The 19,566-nt window shown below is 41.9% G+C and overlaps 1 protein-coding gene across 2 annotated transcripts; it reads left to right on the top strand.

Annotated features, from left to right (window-relative positions):
- The first annotated feature begins 8 nt into the window (after positions 1-8).
- Positions 9-18,820, top strand: LOC118399523 (eIF5-mimic protein 1-like). Of its 2 annotated transcripts, none has more exons than XM_035795666.1 (12): positions 9-87; positions 7,461-7,531; positions 8,999-9,175; positions 12,352-12,455; positions 14,146-14,211; positions 14,391-14,526; positions 14,614-14,723; positions 14,986-15,156; positions 15,352-15,498; positions 16,184-16,322; positions 17,870-17,992; positions 18,221-18,820. In XM_035795666.1, exons 2-12 carry the CDS (start codon positions 7,468-7,470, stop codon positions 18,247-18,249), a joined length of 1,266 nt encoding a protein of 421 aa, XP_035651559.1. In that variant the 5' UTR covers positions 9-87; positions 7,461-7,467; the 3' UTR covers positions 18,250-18,820. The 2 variants fall into 2 exon arrangements, with proteins under 2 accessions (XP_035651559.1, XP_035651560.1); XM_035795667.2 differs by lacking the exon at positions 9-87 and adding an exon at positions 3,685-3,842.
- The last annotated feature ends 746 nt before the right edge of the window (positions 18,821-19,566 follow it).

The following is a 19,566-nucleotide window of genomic DNA, read 5'->3' on the forward strand; positions in this document are numbered from 1 at the left end:
GTGTCTGACCACTCTAAGCGGTTTTGATAAGTGACTGTTCTTGCTTGTCGTCGTTCATCTCAACTTGTTGTAGTCATCCACTGCAAGGTAAGTCCCTCAAATATTTCACATTATGAAATGTAATATTCAAGCCTAAATGTTCAACTTTATGAGCTTTGGTGACAAGTTTAGACCTAGTTCTCTTAAAATGTTTGTTGTTTGGCGTAAGAAATTATTTACATAAATACATTTTTGACAAATATATATTAACCTTGGCTAAAGTAACAACGTGGACAGCTGTAATTGCCATTGCCAAGCTTGTTCTGCCCACGGTGCGGTGGGTTACAGGTGCGCGGTGCTCGCAATGCCGGTTTTGGAGATAATAATAATAATAATATATGCCATTTAGCAGAAGCTTTTATCCAAAGCGACTTACAGTCATGTGTGCATACATTCTACGTATGGGTGGTCCCGGGGATCGAACCCACTACCCTGGCGTTACAAGCGCCATGCTGTACCAACTGAGCTACAGAAGGACGCCAACCGCCACTAGCTATGTATCATTTAAACAAGCTTTATAAACATTATTTGTGACATGATAGTGTCCACAGGCCTCCAAAGACATAATAGCCAACTGGAGAACGAGATTGGCATATTTGGGTATATTTGGAATTCCATAGTCTGTAATAACACGCAGTTCTGTCAGCACGTGCACAGATGATCAGTGATCCAAGAATAACGATCGAGGTGACCGCTCAGCACCCGCTGCGGCTGAACTCTTTGGAGGGCATTAAAGCCGCTATAGGAGAGGATCTTCATTTCAGCCAGTTTGCTACAGCAGGAAAATAATCCTGCAGCAACGGGAAATGTGAATTATGTTGATAATGATTAATGAACATTTGTGTAGTTGATACCCATAATATTTTGGGGGATAGAAATGTAAATGTAAAATGACTTTTTTGTTCTTATGGCTAACTTCCGACATTTGAAAAGACAGTTTATGAGCTCGCATTGACCAAGGCTTTTCAAAAAGCTTTATGTCAAGAAACGTAAATGCAGTGTTGCAGTAAAATAATCTAAAGCAAATTTGTTGATAGACAAAGAAAGTGAGGCATTGATGATGTCAACATTGTTTTATATTTATACATCTCTTGTGATGCGGTTCTCAGCAGCACTGATGGATGTGTTGACATGACAACTGCATCAGAGTTTTGAGTGACCCTTCCCCGCCTTTTGTTCCATACTGCCTGAAGACCTAGCTAGCCAGTAACTTGTTCATACCAGATGCAGATAAAAGTGGAGACATAAGTACAGTATCTTTGTCATAAATGAATAGTGTAAACTTTCTTTATAATTGCTGACACCCTACAGTCAAATTTGGCACAGGTAGAGTTGCGATCTAGTTAAATAAATCACACCCCTCTGCAAACACGCATTCTCCATTATTGGTTACAAGGCTGTACATATTTAAATTAGGTAAGAGAATATCATGTTTCCATTGGTGTATTAAAATGAGAGTTGGGGTGATGTCACCCTATCCCTTAATAATTCCGCCCTCCTGAATACAAGTGTTTGACATGGGGTAGGGGACCAGTAACTTTATGATCAAACTTTATCAATGTGAAAGCAATAGTAATTTCTCATACTTTGGTCATCATACTTTGATCTGGTTTCATCCAAATATCATAAAATCATGTTTTCCATGAAATGTGGCCTGTTCATGGCCTTTAAATGTCAATGTGGAAATTATACGTTTTACACTGCAAGTTTGACATTTCCTGTGTTGCAGGAAAGTTCTCCTGCAACAAGGTGATCAAATTAAGATCCTACACCTGTATTGTTGTCCACTATAATTAGAGCTGATGGCCAGATAGGGCGCAGGCATTCATTCATTCATGGAAGTGAAGTCTCTTTCGCTCACACAAAAAGAGGTGCGTTCTTTTATACTGTCGTCTTGAAACGTGAAACTAGTCGCGTTTTGTTGTCACCCTCTCGTACGAGAACACACTTTGTGTAATTCTTATCAGCCAGACTGAACTCCACCGAGGCTGTCTCCCCTTAACCATTCTCTGGCCACTGTTGCCTGCTTCCAGGAATTGGATTTATTTTGGGCATTGGATGTCAGTTGGACAGACCTACAAAGCCTGTGTTTGTGCATCTGTGCGTGTTGGTGACAGGCAGCCTGCTGTATGTGTGTTTGTGTGTGTTGGTGGCTGGGGAAGGGGTCTGTGTAACATGACACTGGTATGTGACAATGCACATGGCTTGCCATGTGAAATCATGAGGGGAGTTGTTGTTGAGAATACTGGTTGTGATTGACCATATAAAGCTGTGGTTATGAACCTGGTCAGAGATGTTACACAAGTGCAGCCTTCCACATCAAACTGGTTCTCTGTCATGGAGTCTATGGAGTTCAGAAGAAGTCCACTAACAGAGGAAGAGTCTCTCGTGACCGACCATTATGTTGAGATTTGGCTCTAGGTGCCTAAATGAACAGAGGAGTAATATTGTGAAAAGGGGGTTGATTTTCCCCCTTTTCTTATGATCAGACAGTGTAATAGGCCTTTTCACAGACAATCTGGTTGTGAAAAGGAACATTATTCAGATTGATTGTCTCATCACAGAAATGGCAGATTTTCTTCTCCTTTTCACAATTTTACCTCAGAGGTGACGCATAACTCTATCTCCTCCTTAGCAGAGGTCTGTGTGGAGGTTAACATCAGGTGAGTCCTGTTTACAACATCTTCTACACTGATAATTGCTGTGGGATCACTACCATCATCCCCCAGGGCAGACTACCGGTGCTTAGCCCAGCTCACTGTGCTCTCCCTGGGGGCAAAAATACTAAATCTGTGGGTATTGTCAGGTGCTTTTTAGAGGTCTTAGAGGTACAGAGTACACAGTGTGCACAGAGCTATAGGGAGACAAGAGGCTCACTCTAACCTAACTAACCCTAACCACCAAATATGATTTGTTGGTAACACTTGCACCTGCAGCTAAAATAATGCTTTATAGATTATAATAAGCATGTATGAGCCTTTATAATGTCTTAACACTTAAACTGCCGGGCCTTGCTTCCGCCCTTATTACGACAATGAGAAGCCATTTTGACTGCAACATTCTAAGTCTAATAAATACATTTCATATGCTGTCAGAAAAATAGTAAGTGTTTTGGAAACCTCATAATTGTCTCTTTATGATACAATATAGAAATCCTAGTGGTTAGAGCATTGGGCCAGTAACCGAAAGGTTGCAAAATTGAATCCCCGAGCTGACAAGGTAAAAACCTGTCGTTCTGCCCCTGAACAAGGCAGTTAACCCACAGTTCCCCGGTAGGCCGTCATTGTAAATGACTTTGTAAAAGGATTTGAAAGTCACTTTTTTTGCACTCCAGGGAAAAAAGTCCTCTTAAACTGTTTAATACACACATTATGTTCATATCAAAATTCTAACAACATACTTGTGTTAAATTGATGTAGAAAAAGTCAAGGACGGAGGGTGGCATGACTTGTCAAATGTGACCGACCGCCTTGATTCTAGAGGTTGACCAATTAATCGGTATGGCCGATTAATTAGGGCCGATTTCAAGTTTTCATAACAATCGGTAATTTTGGACGTCGATTTAAAAAATATATATATTTTTTACACCTTTATTTAATCTTTATTTAACTAGGCAAGTCAGTTATTTTCAATGATGGCCTAGGAACAGTGTGTTAACTGCCTTGTTCAGGGGCAGAACGACAGATTTTTGCCTTGTCAGCTCAGGGATTCAATCTTGCAACCTTACGTTTAACTAGTCCAACGCTCTAACCACCTGCGTCACGAGGAGCCCGCCAGTTACGCGAATGCAGTAAGAAGCCAAGGTAAGTTGCTAGCTAGCATTAAACTTAATCAATCATAATCACTAGTTAAATACACATGGTTGATGATATTACTAGTTTATCTAGCGTGTCCTGCATTGCATATAATTGATGCGGTGGCATTCGCGAAAAAGGACTGTCGTTGCTCCAATGTGTACCTAACCATAAACATCAATGCCTTTCTTAAAATCAATACACAGAAGTATATATTTTTAACCCTGCATATTTAGCTAAAAGAAATCCAGGTTAGCAGGCAATATTAACCAGGTGAAATTGTGTCATTTCTCTTGCGTTCATTACACGTAGACTCAGGGTATATGCAGCAGTTTGGGCAGCCGGGCTCATTGCAAACTAATTTTCCAGAATTTCACGTAATTATGACATAACATTGAAGGTTGTGCAATGTAACAAGAATATTTTGACTTAGGGATGCCACCCGTTAGATAAAATACCGAACGGTTCCGTATTTCACTGAAATAATAAATGTTTTGTTTTCGAAATAATAGTTTCTGGATTCGACCATATTAATGACCAAAGGCTCGTATTTCTGTGTGTTATTATGTTATAATTAAGTCTATGATTTGATAGAGCAGTTTGGCTGAGCGGTGGTAGGCAGCAGCAGGCTCGTAAGCATTCATTCAAACAGCACTTTCGTGCGTTTTGCCAGCAACTCTTCGCAAGCACAGCGCTGTTTATGACTTCAAGCCTATCAGCCTAATGGCTGGTGTAACCCATGTGAAATGGCTAGTTAGTTATCTGGGTGTGCGCTAATAGCGTTTCAAACGTCACTCGCTCTGAGACTTGGAGTAGTTATTCCCCTTGCCCTGCAAGGGCCGCAGCTTTTGTGGAGCGATGGGTAAACACTGCTTCAAGTGTGGCTGTTGTCAATGTGTTCCTGGTTCGAGCCCAGGTAGGAGCGAGGAGAGGGACGGAAGCTATACTGTTACACTGGCAATACTATAGTGCCTATAAGAACATCCAATAGTCAAAGGTATATGAAATACAAATGGTATAGAGAGAAATAGTCCTATAAATACTATATTAACTACAACCTAAAACCTCTTACCTTGGAATACTGACATCTCATGTTAAAAGGAACCACCAACTTTCATATGTTCTCATGTTCTGAGCAAGGAACTCAAACGTTAGCTTTTTTACATGGCACATATTGCACTTTTATTTCTCCAACACTTTGTTTTTGCATTATTTAAACCAAATTGAACGTTTCATGATTTATTTTGATGTGTTATATTAAGTTAAAATAAGTGTTCATTCAGTATTGTTGTAATTGTCATAATTACAAATCAATGTAAAAAAACATTTTTTTTAAAAGGCCGATTAATCGGTATTGGCTTTTTTTTTGGGTCATCCAAGTATCGGTATCGGCTTTGAAAAATCATAATCGGTCGACCTCTAATCACGACGTAACACATGTGTGCCGTACAGAATCCGTCTGCCAGGGGTAGCGCTTCTCTCTCAGATGAATCTGCAGGTAGCAAACGATCCAGGTTAGCTATGTAACATTAGGCTATAACTAGCAAAGTAAATGGCTCTGAGATACGAATAATAAGATCATACATCTGATGCAGCACACCATCACTCTCCTTCTTGGTCAACTACGTTAGCTAGCGAGTCATGTTATTCAACTGTTACTATGCACCTGCAACAAAGAGAGCTCAGATGTGAATGCCTTTAGAATTTGGAATCAGGATATTTTCTACCTGTGGCCTGCAGTGTTTATATTTGTTGGCTTTATTTAGGCTACTTTTACATATTGGTAATGGCAATATAAGTTACTAGATTTGTATCATTTTAATTTAGATGGCATTTTGATTAACCACGTGACATTTCATTTATAATAGTCTTCATATCTCAAAAGTAATGAAACTGTTCCACGAAAATGTGCATATGAGTATCATAACTTGCACGCAGATCAGTAGAAATGGTACGATAACTTGGCACTACAATTGAAAAAGGTTGCCGACCGCTGGTGTAGCCTATACCGGCAACTTCAGGAGCTTAATGGCAGAATCTGTGAAGGCCAGCAGCAGCGGGAGGAGGAGGGTTGGAACAGGTTTTTTCTTCTGGTTAGGCTGTATTGATATCTGGCTCCCTCTTTAGTAATTTGTCTTCATTTTTAATTGCAGTGCTTAAAGCATCAGACAAGCTCAGTAGCCTACATATAGCTGATTTTATTCAAACATATGGTGTGTTAAAATACAAGTTTAAACATTTCGTCTAATCGATTGGTCGAAACCAATATTTTTTTTTTTTAAGTAGGGGACATCCCTAATGGCATGTCAACCATATTCAGAAGTTGTCTAAAGAACATCTGGATCTAGGACCAGGTTACTACAGTATGCTCTTTGGAATCTCCTCCAGACAACATGTTTTGGTGTGGTACAGTAGATTACAATATTCTTTAATCCCTTTGACCCTCAAGTACTGGCCTGTCTCACCGTCTGTCCCAAGGAGGACTGTGCACTCAAAGACCCTTCGGTGTCCAATTGTTAGTCTCTCTCATTGGATCAGATGCAGTTAGCTTGTACCAACCGTGCATGTGTATCCCTGTGGTCATTCATGTCCTTTTTGTAATAAGAGAGACGGAGACTTGTGCTGTGTGGACGAGGACAAGTGTGAGTGTGCATACAACCTGTCAAGTTTTAGAACACCTACTCATTCAAGGATTTTCATTTATTTTTACTATTTTCTACATTGTAGAATAATAGTGAAGACATCAAAACTATGAAATAACACATATGGAATCATGTCGTAACCAAAAAATTAAAATTAGCCGTCATTTGCCTTGATGACAGCTCTTGGCATTCTCTCAACCAGATTCATGAGGAATGCTTTTCCAACGGTCTTGACGGAGTTCCCACATATGCTGAGCACTTGTTGGCTGTTTTTCCTTCACACTGTGGTCCAACTAATCCCAAACCATCTCAATTGGGTGGACGTCGGGTGATTGTGGAGGCCAGGTCATCTGATGCAGCACACCATCACTCTCCTTCTTGGTCAAATAGCTCTTACACAGCCTGGAGGTGTGTTTTTGGTCATTTTCCTGTTGAAAAATAAGTGATATTTCATAGTTTTTATGTCTTCACTATTATTCTAAAATGTAGAAAAGAGTAGAAATAAAAACCTTTGAATGAGGTGTGTCCAAACCTTTGACAGGTGTATAGTACAGGGCACAAGGTTGACAGACTGGACAAGTCTCAGACAGTCACAGAGCATTAAGTGAATTATTTCTCTAACTCACTGTCACTGCTAAGAGGAAATCACAGCTGGCAAGCATAGAGCTTTCAACTGACATCTGAAGATTTGCTGAAGGTTTGAGATTTAATGAAGTGCTTAACTATTATTGAATGTGTTTGTCAAATATTAGTAAACTGTCACAGTACATTTTTGGGCATATTAACACATGTATAAATAAATTTACCATAGTAAATGTACGACATATTTATTAAGATATAGCGTAGAAATGATGTTGCGGACCGTTAAATATGGCATGTTGACAGAAACGAAGACATTCTGTCATTAAATGGAATGGTAGTGTTGTGTGTTCACCATGTTGTATATGGTCTGCTCATTTCCCATTTCTGGATTTGTTTTCCTCAGGACTTTTATGAATACCGGTAAGCAGCAGAAGCCAGTGCTAACAGGCCAGCGGTTCAAGACCAGGAAAAGGGGTGAGTTGCGTTACGACCACAGACGGCTGTCTACGTGCGATGTCAATGCCTAATGTTTACCACGTACAATATGTTGGCAAGACAACAGACCGTGTTAAGTTGCAATACCAGATAATTGAACCAGTCTTTGAGACTCTAAAATGTCTTGATTATTTTTTAAGTTGTCAATGCACACTTGTAGCTTATATCTCTTCTATTAAGATCTGCTTCTTGGTAAGGGACCAGCAAAGGGATAGCAGGGTTCTCCTTTACGTTCCTTCTCTTCTCCTGTCTTCTCTCCTCTTCTTTCCTCTTCTCTCTCCTCTCCACACATAAACACAGACTATAAACACTCTTCGCTTTTAGGGTTCTGTTTCATCTCTCTGTTGTGGCTTGACATTCCCTCTTACACAACACCTACTGCAATGACTGGCTCCCAGTCATTAAGATGTTGAAGTTTCTAGAATGTCACAGCATCGGTGTGTGACCAAGTCACACCTAGTCTCAGTGTGAGTGGAGCATGTCACTGTTGCTGACAGCAGTGGCAGGACACAAGGCAGAGCTGAACTAGCCTTGTCCCAGATCTGTTTGTGGTGTTTTGGCAACTTCCAGGCATGACATCACAAACAAATCTAGGACCAGGCTATAGCTGAACTTCCTCCCAGTACAGTGGGTGTTGTTATGAACATTACTCACCGAGCAGAAGGACATGTAGTGTTGTAGGAACATTTCGTTCATACTCCGTGAGGCCCCTTGTTGATTCTCTTGATCCGTGTGTTGATACCCAGCTATTAATGAAGAGGACATCATTTGGACAATGTGTTCTTTGTGAAAAACACAGAGGATTAATCAGGGAGGCTAACCCTCCACCAGGCCAAGTAGCAGCTAGTGTCCCATCACGGCAGTGTCCCTTGTCTTCATCACACATTGACTGGGGAACTGAATAGCTGTCTGTGACGCTTCCAAATGTACCGCTGTAGCTATACAATATGTATTGACTTTTAGCCCTAGAGATCATTCACTAGCATACATACGGCAGCGCTTCCTAACTGGCGGCCCGCGGGACATTTTATTTGGACCCCAAGCTGTCTGAGCAAACATAAATGAAGCAAGTATTTTTTGTTGTTGGACATAAAAGACTGTAAAAACACCAGCAAATCTGCTCCAAGTTATTTAAAGTTTAGACATTTGTTCCAAAGTATTCCCACGCATAATAGAGAGATTTTATACAAATGTAAACTAGATTTGACATGATTTAGTCAAATATTATATCTGTTTGGGCTTCTTACGGTCAATTTGAAATCTACAAATTATTTTTGTTCCGGCCCCCTGACCATCAGCTCTAGTTGAGGATCCCTGACATACGGTATATATTATGCATGGTTCACCATACCTTCTTTTCTGATGTTATCTGTGTTAGGGTTTGATAGACATTAGTGTACCTACAGTACAACACTGTCCTCCTCTGCCTTGTCCCTCCCCACCCAGATGAAAAGGAGAAGTTTGAGCCCACAGTTTTCAGAGACACAATTGTTCTGGGCCTCAACGAAGCAAGAGGAGACCTCGATGCTGTAGCTAAGTTCTTGGACGTTACCGGTTCCCGACTCGACTACCGTCGCTATGCCGACACCCTCTTCGACATCCTCATCGCTGGGAGCATGCTCGGTGAGTGGAGGAGTGTAGTGAATTTAGCAGGCAGCGCAACCGGGACTCAAACCCAGGTCCCAGGACTGTCCGTCCACCTTCTTAGCCATTAAGAGGTCTGCACCGCTTGATGATGTCGCTAGGTGTTATATTAAGGTAGCTACAGTGTTATGGTTATATGCACGGTGTCAGCTCAGTGGTGGAACATCATGGTCCTTTGTATCAGCACAGTGCACAGTGTTACTGTCCCCCAGTGTCCATCCATGAACCAGCTGATCGCAGTAACCGGGCTGTCCATTCAGGCAAGGACAAATTTACAAACAGATCACAGCTGGCTTTGTCAGATTATCAGGGTCATTTCCCATAATCAAAGACATCCGGGAGAGACTGTTCTTCAGTAGACTGCAGGCACCCGCATGAACCCTAGTGGGTACCATATCGCTGGATCAGAAAGGAGAACTTTGTTAGAACATAAGGCAGGAAAGGAAAATTGTACACTCTCTGTACTAGGCTTTAGAAATGTAATTCATGCCCAAATACACACTATCTTTCTTACATTCACACACGCTCATTCACATCCTGACATGTTTAATCTGTGTAGATTTAGTTGCTGTCTGTCTCTATCCAGCTCATACACACGTGCACACACGCATGCAAACACACGCAGGACTCTCTGCCAGGCCTGTGTCAGTCTCTGCATGTCAATCCCCATTAGAGATAACAGGTTTACCCTGGTCCTATAGTCCTATAATAAGACCCTGGCAGGGAGAGACCGAGCAGCACAGAGGGAGACCAGGGATACAGATGTAGGCTCTTAATTTGATTTATTTCGTAACAGCTAAATAATCCTGCAGCAACAGGATTTGACCGTTTTTTGCTTGATCGGTAATGTTGCTTGATCGGTTCTAAGGCTATTAGCTGGCCAAAAGAGGCTACAAGAAAAGTGGAACACTTAATATAACTGTGTTAGTGTGGGTTTTCAATAAATTAATCACAAAGCTCATCTGCATTTCCTGGGATGAAGAAAAAATCTCAGCAAAAAGAGTGATCAGATTAAGATCCTACAGCTGAACCTGGTAATCCACCAAAATAAACCATCCTCTCAGGGAACCAGATTAGCCTTAAGTTTAGCATGGAGGATTAGCTCCTGGTTCACACTTCACACACATGCACTCGTGAAGGCAACAAATGCAGCAAATTCAGACACACACAAAACAGTTTAGTTTGATTGTATTGTTAATCCACAACAGTCCTTAAAAATGGATTCAAAGTCAACAACGATTGATAAAGCATTAGATACAGGTTGCAGTTTGGACTAGAGGTCGACCGATCATGATTTTTCAACGCCGATACCGATTTTTTGAGGACCCCCAAAAAAAAAACTGCTACCGATTATTCGGCCGATTTTTATTTTATTTATTTGTAATAATGACAAATACAACAATACTGAATTAACACTTATTTTAACTGTTAATATAATACATCAATAAAAATCAATTCAGCCTCAAATAAATCATGAAACATGTTCAATTTGGTTTAATAATACAAAAACAAAGTTTTGGAGAAGAAAGTAAAAGTGCAATATGTGCCATGTAAAAAAGCTAACGTTTAAGTTCCTTGCACAGAACATGAGAACATATGAAAGTTGGTGGTTCCTTTTAACATGAGACTTCAATATTTCAAGGTAAGAGGTTTTAGGTTGTCGTTAATATAGTATTTATAGGACTATTTCTCTCTCTTCCATTTATATTCCATATACCTTTGACTATTGGATGTTCTTATAGGCACTTTAGTATTGCCAGTGTAACAATATAGCTTCCGTCCCTCTCCTCGCTCCTACCTGGGCTCGAACCAGGAACACATCGACAACAGCCACCCTCGAAGCTGCGTTACCATTGCAGATCAAGTCTCAGAACGAGTGACATTTGAAACGCTATTAGCGCACACCCCATCAGTTACACCAGCCTAATCTCGGGAGTTGATAGGCTGGAAGTCATAAACAGCGCAATGCTTGAAGCAGAGGGAAGAGCTGCTGGCAAAATGCACAAAAGTGCTGTTTGAATGAATGCTTACGAGCCTGCTGCTGCCTACCACCGCTCAGTCAGACTGCTCTATCAAATCATAGACTTAATTATAATATAATAACACACACAAATACGAGCCTTTGGTCATTAATATGGTCGAATCCGGAAACTATCATTTTGAAAACAAAACGTTTATTATTATCGCATATACCCTGACTCAACACAAGAGAAGTGACACAATTTCACCTGGTTAATATTGTCTGCTAACCTGGATTTAAAAAATTTAAAATATATATTTCTGTGTATTGATTTTAAGAAAGGCATTGGTGTTTACAGTTAGGTACACGTTGGAGCAACGACAGTCCTTTTTCCGCAAATGCCACCGCATCAATTATATGCAACGCAGAACACGCTAGATAAACTAGTAATATCATCAACCATGTGTATTTAACTAGTGATTATGATTGATTGATTGTTTTTTATAAGATAAGTTTAATGCTAGCCAGCAACTTACCTTGGCTACTTTCTGCATTCGCGTAACAGGTAGGCTCCTCGTGGAGTGCAATGTGAAGCAGGTGGTTAGAGCGTTGGACTAGCGTTAGTTAACTGGAAGCTTGCAAGATTGAATCCCGGAGCTGACAAGGTAAAAATCTGTCGTTCTGCCCCTGAACAAGGCAAGACACTGTTCCTAGGACGTAATTGAAAATAAGAATGTGTTCTTAACTGACTTGCCTAGTTAAATAAAGGTGTAAAAAAAAAACAATTTAAATCGGTGTCCAAAAATACTGATTTCGATTGTTATTACAAACTTGAAATCGGCCCTAATTAATCGGCCATTCCGATTAATCGGCCGACCTCTAGTTTGGACTCTAAGCCCTCATATACTGTATCCTCAAACAAGAACGGATTAAAACATTGAATCAGTCTGCATCAAGAGTCATCCATTTACAACTAGGTGACAGACATGTTATACATACATGATGTTTTAGTCAGATTTAGCAGACGGTCTTATCCAGAGCGACTTACAATCAGTGTATTCCACTAAACTAGGTAAAAGACACCTTACACAATCATTACAAGTAAAACCTAGCCGTTAAGACCAGGGATGGGGAAAGGCCCATGCAAACAGGATTTAACCTTTAACCCTGGTGGCTTTCCCTTTTTGTCTCTCAGCTCCCGGTGGTACGCGTATTGATGAGGGGGACAAGGCCAAGGTGACGGAACATTGTGTGTTTACCACCGAGGAGAACCATGCTAACCTCCGCCGCTATGCTCAGGTTGGTACACACGCACACACACACACACACACACACACACACACACACACACACACACACACACACACACACACACACACACACACACACACACACACACACACACACACACACACACACACACGGACACACACATGAATGAATGAATGCACACACACACACTCTCTGTCTCACGATTGACTTTGTCACATCCTCAAAACGTTAGCCAACATTTCCTACCAAGGCCTGGGGGTGGAGGGGATTTTGGGCTTGAGACACCTGCAGTAAAGTGGTATTAGACCTGCTAATACCCACCAAACCCCTGGGAGTATCCAGTTTGTCAACACTCCACCATGATATCCTTTTAATATAATCCTCCTCCATTAAACTCACTCACTCCTGCTTGTCTGTCTTTCTTTTGCTCGCTCGGCGTCTCTCTCTGGCCATCTCTCTGGCTGTCTCTCTCTTGCTGTCTCTCTCTCTCTGGCTGTCTCTCTCTCGCCGTCTCTCTCTCTCTGGCCGTCTCTCTCTTGCTGTCTCTCTCTCTCTGGCTGTCTCTCTCTCGCCGTCTCTCTCTCTCTCTGGCCGTCTCTCTCTCGCCGTCTCTCTCTCTCTCTCTGGCCGTCTCTCTCTTGCTGTCTCTCTCTCTCTGGCTGTCTCTCTCTCGCCGTCTCTCTCTCTCTGGCTGTCTCTCTCTCGCCGTCTCTCTCTCTCTGGCCGTCTCTCTCTTGCTGTCTCTCTCTCTCTGGCTGTCTCTCTCTCGCCGTCTCGCTCTCTCTGGCTGTCTCTCTCTCGCCGTCTCTCTCTCTCTGGCCGTCTCTCTCTTGCTGTCTCTCTCTCGCCGTCTCTCGCCTGCCCGCTGTCTCTCTCTTTCTCTTTCTTTTCAAGGGCTTTATTAGCATGGGAAACATGTTAACATTACCAAAGCAAGTGAAGTAGATAAACAAAGGTGAAATGAATAATAATGTACAGTAAACATTACGCTCACAGAAGTTCCAAAAGAATAAAGACATTTACAATGTCATATTATGACTATATGCAGTGTTGTAACAATGTGCAAATAGTTCAAGTATAAAAGTGAATAAATAAACATAAATATGGGTTGTATTTACAGTGGTGTTTGTTCTTCACTGGTTGACCTTTTCTTGTGGCAACAGGTCGCAAATCTTGCTGTTGTGACGGCACACTGTGGTATTTCACCTTTTCGAAATGGGAATTTATCAAAATTGGGCTTGTTTTCTTATTCTTTGTGGATCTGTGTAATCTGAGTGAAATGTGTCTCTATGGTCATACATTTGGCAGGCGGTTAGGAAGTGCAGCTCAGTTTCCACCTCATTTTGTAGGCAGTGTGCACAGCCTGTCTTCTCTTGAGAGCCATGTCTGCCTACTGTGGCCTTTCTCAATAGTAAGGCTATGCTCACAGAGTCTGTACATAGTCAATGTTTTCCTTAAGTTTGGGTCAGTCACAGTGGTCAGGTATTCTGCCACTGTGTACTCTCTGTTTAGGGCCAAATATCATTCTAGTTTGCTCTGTCTTTTTGTTAATTCTTTCCAATGTGTCAAGTAATTATCTTTTTGTTTTCTCATGATTTGGTTGGGTCTAGTTGTGTTGCTGTTCTCACGCTGTCTCGCTCTCTCTCGCTGTCTCCCTCCCAGCCCTCTGTCTGTGACTGAATCTCATGTCCCTCTGTGCGACTTTGTGTTTCTCTAGGTTTTTAACAAGCTTATCAGGAGGTACAAGTACCTGCAGAATGCCTTTGAGGAGGAAATCAAAAAGGTAAAGTATTCACAGGAAATACTCTCATGTGAAGTCCCTAACTGATCTACTTCAGTTTTTCATTCTCCTAAGTACTTCTGGTGATGTCATATCTTAAGGTGTTTAGGCATTTTGTATCTATTTTCTTTAGTTTACATAATTGTCTTGATTGATTGATTGATTGATTTTACCGTGTGTAGCTTTTGCTGTTCCTGAAGGCATTCAGTGAATCAGAGCAAACCAAACTGGCTATGTTGACTGGTATCCTATTGGCTAATGGCACTCTGCCCCCGCCCATCCTCACCAGCCTCTTCAGCGACAATGTTGTCAAGGAAGGTGAGTGTGTGTAGGGGGGGTTTGATTTCTTGAGGCATATATTTATAGCTTCTTCCAAGTTGTTCTCTTATTCTTGGTATATTGCAGGTATCTCTGCGTCCTTTGCGGTGAAACTGTTCAAGGCATGGATATCTGAGAAAGATGCCAATGCAGTCACCTCAGCCCTGAGGAAGGCTAACCTGGATAAGAAACTCCTGGTAAGAAACCCTTTAGGCAGTTAGCCTAGAGCAGTAATTTCCAACCTGATGTTAAAAAAAGACTTGGTGGTTCTCAAGAGCGTTTGACAGTGATTTGGTAGTCCCCGAAATGGAAAAGGTTGGGAACCACTTGCCAAGAGGTTAGAGAGCCTCTTTTATTGTGCTCCTATTCTATTTCAGCCACAAGAGGGAGCTGTTGTGTCAATTTTTAGGGTTGAAGATCAATGGAAGTTGTTTGAGCCTCGACTTATTGTTTCTCTAGGAGCTGTTTCCTGCCAGCAAGCAGAACGTGGAGCATTTCTCCAAGTACTTCAATGAGGCGGGGCTAAAGGAACTGTCAGACTTCATGCGTGTGCAGCAGTCTCAGGGAACACGCAAGGAGCTACAGAAAGAACTGCAGGAGCGCCTCTCTCAGGACTGCCCCATACGAGAGGTACAGTACCAGATGCCATGTCCTGCCGTTGTACTCTTGAACAAGCGCCAATATAGCTGCATTGCGCCTCACCCTGTGTTTCCAACCCTTCATTGGAGTGTGTTTATCTCTGGGTTGGGTTATATAAGCAAAAATAATACATTCCATTCTCCACAAGATAATGGACAGTGAAGAGTTATTATTCTGTGGTTCTAGATGGTGGTGTATGTGAAGGAGGAGATGAAGAGGAGTGCTCTCCAGGAGCAAGCTGTGATTGGTCTGCTGTGGAACATTCTCATGAATGCTGTGGAGTGGAACAAGAAGGAGGAGTTGGTCACCGAGCAAGCCCTCAAACACCTTAAAGTATGTTATCATAACATCAACCATTAATAACATAAATCACTCCTAACCTAACCACTCTATAACAACATGAGAGCTGGTCACTGGAGGCCCTCAAACACCTTAAAGTATGTTATCATAACATCAACCATTAATAACATAAATCACTCCTAACCTAACCACTCTATAACAACATGAGAGCTGGTCACTGGAGGCTCTCAAACACCTTAAAGTATGTTATCATAACATCAACCATTAATAACATAAATCACTCCTAACCTAACCACTCTATAACAACATGAGAGCTGGTCACTGGAGGCTCTCAAACACCTTAAAGTATGTTATCATAACATCAACCAGTAATAACATAAATCACTCCTAACCTAACCACTCTATAACAACATGAGAGCTGGTCACTGGAGGCTCTCAAACACCTTAAAGTATGTTATCATAACATCAACCATTAATAACATATATCACTCCTAACCTAACCACTCTATAACAACATGAGAGCTGGTCACTGGAGGCTCTCAAACACCTTAAAGTATGTTATCATAACATCAACCATTAATAACATATATCACTCCTAACCTAACCACTCTATAACAACATGAGAGCTGGTCACTGGAGGCTCTCAAACACCTCGAACACTGACATCAACCAGGAATGAATGACTTTGTTTATGGGGTGTGTATCCTTTCCCCTCCAGCATTATGCCCCCCTGCTAGCAGCGTTCAGCACCCAGGGCCAGTCAGAGCTGGTGCTGCTACTGAGGATCCAGGAGTACTGCTATGACAATATCCACTTCATGAAGTCCTTCTCCAAGATAGTGGTGCTCTTCTACAAAGGTCAGTATTGTCTTATACAGAACACTGTTTCACACAATTTCTCTGTAGAAAAAGAAAGGGTCTCTCTTTCATTTGTCTGAGTAGTCAGGTTGCAGTCAATTACATTTCAATTTAGGAAGTAAACTGAAATTTCAATATCAGAGTGCATTCGGATTTTGTTACGTTACACCCTTATTCTAAAATGGATTAAATTGATTTTGTTCATCAATCTACACACAATACCCCATAATGACAAAGTGAAAACAGGTTTTTAAACATTTTTTGAAAATGTAGAAAACATTTTTTTAAATGTATTTACATAAGTATTCAGACCCTTTGCTATGAGACTTGAAATTGAGTTCAGGTGTATCCTGTTTCCATTAATCATCCTTGAGATGTTTCTACTACTTGATTGGAGTCCACCTGTGGTAAATTCAATTGATTGGATTCAATTGATTGGACATGATTTGGAAAGGCACACACCTGTCTATATAAGGTCCCACAGTTAACCTGTCAGAGCAAAAACCAAGCCATGAAGTCAAAGGAATTGTTCGTAGAGCTCCGACAGGAGTGTCGGCACAATTCTGGGGATGGGTACCAAAACATTTCTGCGGCTTTGAAGGTCCCCAAGAACACAGTGGCCTCCATTCTTTAATGGAAAAAGTTTGGAACCACCAAGACTCTTCCTAGAGCTGGCCGCCTGGCCAAACTGAGCAATTGGGGGAGAAGGGCCTTGGTCAGGGAGGTGACTAAGAACCCAATGGTCACTCTGGCAGAGCTCTAGAGTTCCTCTGTGGAGATAATTGTCCTTCTGGAAGATTCTCCCATCTCTGCGGTACTCCACCAATCAGGCCGTTATGATTAAGTGGCCAGGCGGAAGCAACCCTTCGTAAAAGGCACATGACAGCCCGCTTGGAGTTTGAAACAAGATTCTCTGGTCTGATGAAACCAACATTCAATTCTTTGGCCTGAAAGCCAAGTGTCTGGAGGAAACCTGGAACCATCCCTACGGTGAAGCATGGTGGTGGAGGCATCATGCTGTGGGGATGTTTTCAGCGGCAGGGATTGGGAGACTAGTCAGGATCGGCAAAGTACAGAGATCCTTGATGAAAACCTGCTTCAGAGCGCTCAGGACCTCAGGCTGGGGCGAAGGTTCACCTTCCAACAGGACATCGACCCTAAGCACACAGCCAAGACAACGCAGGAGTAGCTTTGGGACAAGTCTCTGAATGTCCTTGTATCCCAGCCAGAGTTCGGTCTTGAACCCAATCTAACATCTCTGGAGAGACCTGAAAATAGCTGTGCAGCAACGCTCCCCATCCAACCTGACAGAGCTTGAGAGGATCTGCAGAGAAGAATAGGAGAAACTCCCAATATAGGTGTGCCAAGATTGTAGCATCATACCAAAGACTCAAGGCTGTAATAGCTGCCGAAAGTGCTACAGCAAAGTACTGGGTAAAGGGTCTGAATACTTATGTAAATCTGATATTTCCATTTTTTTATACACTGTAACTTCTCCTTGTGGTGCTATGCTAATTGTGCCTGTTCTCTCTCCTCTCTCCACCCAGCTGACGTTTTGAGTGAGGAGGCCATTCTGAGGTGGTACAAAGACACTCACACCACCAAAGGGAAAGGTGTCTTTGTCGAGCAGATGAAGAAGTTTGTTGAGTGGCTGCGAAATGCAGAAGAAGGTAACGTTTACATTTAAATACAGGTTAAAGGTTACAGTTACAGGTAACCTAATCAATAACTGAATAGAAAACCATTGCATTTTCAGAAAATGATTGTTGAATCAATGAAACTGGACTATTAACATTCAATAGACTTCCTGTTGGGCTGTAATGTGCTCTAAACTAATTCCTGTTTTCATCAGTAAGAGGAGCTGTTTAGTAGTTCTCCTTGTTTATTTTCCCCTGTAGAGTCTGAGTCTGAGGGAGAGGAGGACTAGAAGACCGACTCAGCAAGGAGTTTGTCTGTAACTCTGAAGTCTGCTGCATCCTGTGGCCTGTATGTCAGTCAGTCCCCATGTTGCATAGTACGTGTTTCAGCTTGTCTTTAAAGCATTCATGCTACCTATTTTTTGAAGATTTGCTAGGCTTTATCATATTAGTGGGGTTCCTGAGACATTCAAGATAAGGCATTGTGAGAAGTATGAGAACGTGTGCAACATTACTACATTAAAGACTACCTGGAACGCACCTATCCATAATGTTCGACCAACCAGGGGTCAGACTCCTCAACCTCCTGCTCCAGGCAATCAAAGCACAACCCCCAGCAATAAACCCCTGGACCTCCCGACTCAACTTCACGAGGACAGGAGACTAGCTTGCCAATCTCTGATATTTTGAATTAAAGCTTGGGCCTTTAATACAGACTCCCTTCACTAATGGTGTTCAGGCATAGAGGAAGTCCAGACCTCAATCTGCAGTAGATTGTCATACTTGTTTTATGGATACTCAACTTTGTATGTAACTTGGCAATGCTTTTATCTTTTTATGAATAAAGTGTTTTTATATGTATTCGCTTGTTTTGTTTCTGTATTGTGATCTTAAATCAGTAGGTTAGTAAAGAAGGGTTCTGTTCATGTGTCTGGTTGATAGAGGCCAAGGAAGTTGGTTTTAACAAACTGATTAGTTAGGTAGTCAGAGCTGAATGAGAAAGTGGGTGACTGAATGCTATTATTGGGAGGAGATGAGAGGTGAAGTTCACGCAGTCATTGTGTAACATAACCTTCATGCACCTGCTTCTGCACCTGAACAGGCCAGGTAAAGGAATGCCATTGACACTATTGTGACCTCTGTCCATTCCCTATTCAGTGTACTACTTTTGACCAGGGCCCATGGGGAAGAGGTTGCCATTTTAGACTCCAAATCTAGGGAGTTAATGAGCAACAGGGAGCTCCACTGTAGCTAGAGAATTACATCAGTGCCATACTGCTGCATCTACTGTCAGTCGATGTTTCTCAGAGCAGTAGGTTGCCTCTAATATTCACTAGAGTCAGAACCTGATTTCAGAATGTTTTTCCTTTACAATCCAGAGACTGAGTCCACACTCTTTGGGGTTGTCAGTTAATTGGTGCATTTAGGTCAAATGAATGCCTGAACAGCTTTCACTGACATAGATATTGTGTGTTTGCGTTCCTGCCTGTGCGTTTTTCATTTGAGGATCTCTGGGTCTCCCCCTACCCCAACCTGTCTGTCGTTTTCCTGTCTGTTTAGGTGAGCAAGGAAATCCCAGCCATGCAGGGCTTCACTGACCCACAGAG

Source organism: Oncorhynchus keta, chromosome 20 (genome assembly GCF_023373465.1).
Source record: "Oncorhynchus keta strain PuntledgeMale-10-30-2019 chromosome 20, Oket_V2, whole genome shotgun sequence".
NCBI lineage: Eukaryota > Metazoa > Chordata > Actinopteri > Salmoniformes > Salmonidae > Oncorhynchus > Oncorhynchus keta.